Raw genomic sequence first — 2,500 nt, forward strand, 5'->3', positions numbered from 1 at the left:
TTCTGTTTTTTACCAAATGTATTTAACACTGAATCATTCAGTTTAGATCATTTCAAGTTAATTTCAAGATGAAGAAAATGAAAGATAATTCAGAGATTTAAGATGATTGATTGTAAAGTATTGCAGTTAGTAAGAGTTTTTATCAAACTCTTCAGTCACCTCAAAGTGCTCGTCACTAAAGCCTTATTTTCTCTGTCCCAGGTCCGAGTCAGGCATCTCTAAACTCACCCACCGCCTGTCCCTGAAAGAACGGCCGGCCAAGACCAACAAGTCTGAGCAGGACCCACCTCCGATCTATAGGAGGCGCTCCCTCAGTCTGGACTGGTAAGAACCAGCGGACGCTGCAGCCTGGCTGATTCTTCCTCCCCAGGTTACCGTCCACGATTCATAAAGAACACATCCTCTCCCACCCCTGCGTTCCAACAGCTGATGCTAGCGATAGCGTTCCCCCTGGCTTCCTACAGAGGAAGCGTGTGGGAAGTAAATCCGTAGGGTGTTTTGCTGATGCTTGATTTTAGACCTGATCACACATGCTTGGAGCAGCAGGTAGCCCAATAAAGAATCCATGGGGAGTTGGGACTGGTTGGGACAGCCCAGATGCTGAAGAGCCATTTCAGGCTATCTCGACCGCTGATGACCGATCACAACCCTCACACTTTGTAGCCAATCATGTTGGTTGTGCGTGGTCATACTCTGGCATGATGTGTTAATATCTGGTAACTTCGTTGAAGAACCACTTCCTACTTCCTTTTATTAGACACTGATACCCTCTCCTGATACTGATACCCTGGTCCCTAGACAATGTGTTGGAAGATTAAGCTTCTTGTCAGCTTAAGCTATTCAACACTTGGAACAATGGAGATCTAGGAAACATCTGGATGGACAGTCTTTTAGAATCCGGCAACTGTGCGCTAGAGCAGGAGACTGAAACGCCATTAGACCGAGGTCACATTAGCGTATCCAACACAGGAAGTTCTATGGAATTTTGTTTTGATTACATCATTAGACATAAACCCGTGAATCAATCCTGACGTTGTGATTGGCCTGCGTCGTCCACCGTAAACGCTGCCCTTATTGACGCTGAAGCCGCTCAACGGCCACGGCGGACCCCTCTGGGGACCAGATAACGAGAAGTAGGAAAGAGGAAATTGGAAAGAAGTTTTGGAAGCCGGCCTGTGTGTGGAACACAAGCTCTGTGGAGACAGCGTGATATACTGTACTAGCGCCTGTGGTCGTGTGTATCGATCCAGCATACCCTGACACCGGCAGAACTCCCCACGTTGTCATCAGGATCATTCACCGGCCACACGGACAACGGTGTCACCGTTCCAACTTGTCCGTCAACCGAGACAGCGCTGAAGGTAAAGGGTTTCCGTTTCATGTCTTGAAATCCCTTCTGCTCTTTAAATCCCACTTTCCCCCTCTCTGCAGAGAGAGAGAGGGGAAAGTGTTTCACAGGCCGGAGAGTTGTCCGTCAGCATTTTCCAAGGGATCGAATTCTGGGGGGCTGTTTGAGGGAAGTGAAAACCAGGGTGGAGGAGGAGATGATGGTTTGGGAGCTCCTATAATAGAGATGGAAGTGAGGAGAAGTCGTAGATATCGAGAGTCAAGGCTGCCGTCTCGCCGCGGTGGGAATCTTTCTGGGAAATCAGCTTCAGGGGATTGGGTGCTGGTGGCCGGGTGCAGGGGTCAGGGTGCTGGGTGCAGTGGGGCTTGTTCACTGGGGGCCCATGAGGAGTGTGGTGGGGTACGGGGTCTGTACCTGGCGTTTGGGAAGGAGGGAGCGGGGGAGTATTGTTCTGGAGGTGAGGGGGAGTCTGGTTCTGGGGGGGAGTCTGGTTCTGGGGGGGAGTCTGGTTCAGAGGGGGAGTCTGGTTCCGAGGGGGAGTCTGGTTCGTAGGGGGGTCTGGGTCTGGAGGGGGAGTCTGGTTCTGGGGGGGGGTCTGGTTCGTAGGGGGGTCTGGGTCTGGAGGGCGGCTGGGTGGTGGCGCCGGCTCCTCTTGCTCTCGTAACGCTCCAGTCCTCAGGCAGCCGATGAAAGCAGCTTGAAAGAGGACCGCCCCGCCGCTCTAATCCCCCTCGCTCTCCGCCCCTCACTCTTCTCCCTCTCGCTTTCTTTTCCCCTCGCTCTCTGGCACCCTCCCACTTTTATTTTCCCCCTCTCCCCTCTCACTGTCTCTCCCCTTTCTCCCCCCTCGGTCTTCTAAGAATTTTTGCTCTCCATATTTCTTTCTTTATCGGCCATCTCTCTCCCCTACCACCTCCACCCCTGACCTGGCTCCTGGACCTCCTCCTGGGCTCCTCCTGGGCCCCTGGGCCCCTGGGCCCCTGGGCTCGGTCCGGGGCAAAACCAGAGTGGATCTCACACTTCCCTTCACACTGTAACTTGCCAGGAGAGCTGATCTGCTGAGGGGGGTCTGGTATATCAACAGCAGCTCGGGGAACGCTCTCTCTCTCCCTCCCCCTCTCTCTCTCGCCCTCACCCTCTCTCTCTCGCCCT

The 2,500-nt window shown here is 53.2% G+C and overlaps 1 protein-coding gene across 1 annotated transcript in view; it reads left to right on the plus strand.

The window, feature by feature from the left end:
• ankfn1b (ankyrin repeat and fibronectin type III domain containing 1b) overlaps positions 1–2,500 on the plus strand; it is a gene marked incomplete at both ends in the record, with an annotated part of 106,156 nt that overhangs the window by 80,264 nt on the left and 23,392 nt on the right. Inside the window, 2 exons of the mRNA XM_079756856.1 lie at positions 202–324; positions 1,291–1,361. Of these exons, the coding sequence (XP_079612982.1) occupies positions 202–324; positions 1,291–1,361 (194 nt within the window). The remainder of the gene's footprint in view (positions 1–201; positions 325–1,290; positions 1,362–2,500) is intronic.

The sequence above is a fragment of the Pollachius pollachius genome (genome assembly GCF_949987615.1).
Source record: "Pollachius pollachius genome assembly, chromosome: 19".
In the NCBI taxonomy this organism is placed as follows: domain Eukaryota; kingdom Metazoa; phylum Chordata; class Actinopteri; order Gadiformes; family Gadidae; genus Pollachius; species Pollachius pollachius.